This window comes from Epinephelus moara, chromosome 8, assembly GCF_006386435.1.
Source record: "Epinephelus moara isolate mb chromosome 8, YSFRI_EMoa_1.0, whole genome shotgun sequence".
Taxonomy (NCBI): Eukaryota; Metazoa; Chordata; class Actinopteri; order Perciformes; family Serranidae; genus Epinephelus; species Epinephelus moara.
The window spans coordinates 20,388,440-20,389,567 of NC_065513.1; the positions used below are offsets into that span (position 1 = coordinate 20,388,440).

The 1,128-nt window shown below is 43.7% G+C and overlaps 1 protein-coding gene across 1 annotated transcript in view; it reads left to right on the forward strand.

Annotated features, from left to right (window-relative positions):
* Positions 1-1,128, forward strand: part of epg5 (ectopic P-granules autophagy protein 5 homolog (C. elegans)) — a 30,180-nt gene that overhangs the window by 23,022 nt on the left and 6,030 nt on the right. Inside the window, exons 40-41 of the mRNA XM_050051088.1 lie at positions 328-472; positions 574-816. Coding sequence (XP_049907045.1) covers positions 328-472; positions 574-816 — 388 coding nt within the window. The remainder of the gene's footprint in view (positions 1-327; positions 473-573; positions 817-1,128) is intronic.

Below are 1,128 nucleotides of genomic sequence, written 5' to 3' on the forward strand. Positions count from 1 at the left end.
GGGGGCAAACACTTTTTCACACAGGGCCATGTAGCTTTGGATTTTTTTCTTCCTCATTAATAAAACCCTTCATTTAAAAACTGCATTTTGTGTTTACTTGTGTTATCTTTGACTAATGTTTAAATTTGTTTGATGATCTGAAACATTTAAGTGTGGAAAACATGCAAAAAAGTAAGAAATCAGGAAGGGGGCAAACACTTTTTCACACCACTGTATATAATATGTACGATGTATTCAAAATGACAAAGTGATGCATATATTCATGTATCTATTTCTGTAGAGCATTAATCCAAACAAAAAAAATCTGTGTCACTTTCTATGTGTCAGGAGGAGACGCTGAAAGCTGGAGCGTATGTGTGCTGGTGTGTGCAGTCTTTGGTGACCCTGGAACAAGGGGGCAGCATCAGCCTCAGCAGCCTAGGGGCTCAGCTGGAGTCACTGCTGGAGAGCGTCGTCACATTCAACCCACCAGGTGAGTCGTCCTCACCGCCTTCCTCGACAACATAATCAACCATTAGTAATAAATTCTTTCATCACCCCAATCTCACCACTTCCTCCTTTTCTCCTCTACAGAGACGGGGCCGGAGCAGAGGCACATGGCGTTCTGCGGTCTGTTCAGTGATGCTCTGGCTTTGCTGAATGGAGTTGGTGTCTCAACAGGCGAGGCGCTTGCTGCTCATGTCATTACCTGGCTGGACAGGAAGGGGAGAGGCTTCCCTATTCTGCCTCTTCTCACGGCTTGCTCCCGCTGTCTTGCATCGGTACGGCACATGACACGGATCATGGAGGCGTGCATCACAGCATACTTCAACCATGGTAATGAAAGCAACAGTTTGGGAGTTTTTTTGTTTTAAATTACTAAGGATTGAAACTTCTTTTTTGAGAAAGCTTGTTCAGTTTACCGCTCACTGTTATAGTGAGAGGGAATCAATCAATCAATCAATCAATCAATTTTATTTATAAAGCCCAATATCACAAATCACAATTTGCCTCACAGGGCTTTACTGGCAGTATACATGTGTGACAATAGTCATATGTGTATAATAACAGTAGAAGTATGACTAATGACTAATGACGGCAGCAGCAGCAGGAGGCATCTGGCAGGACCACGGCAGCAGCACAACCACA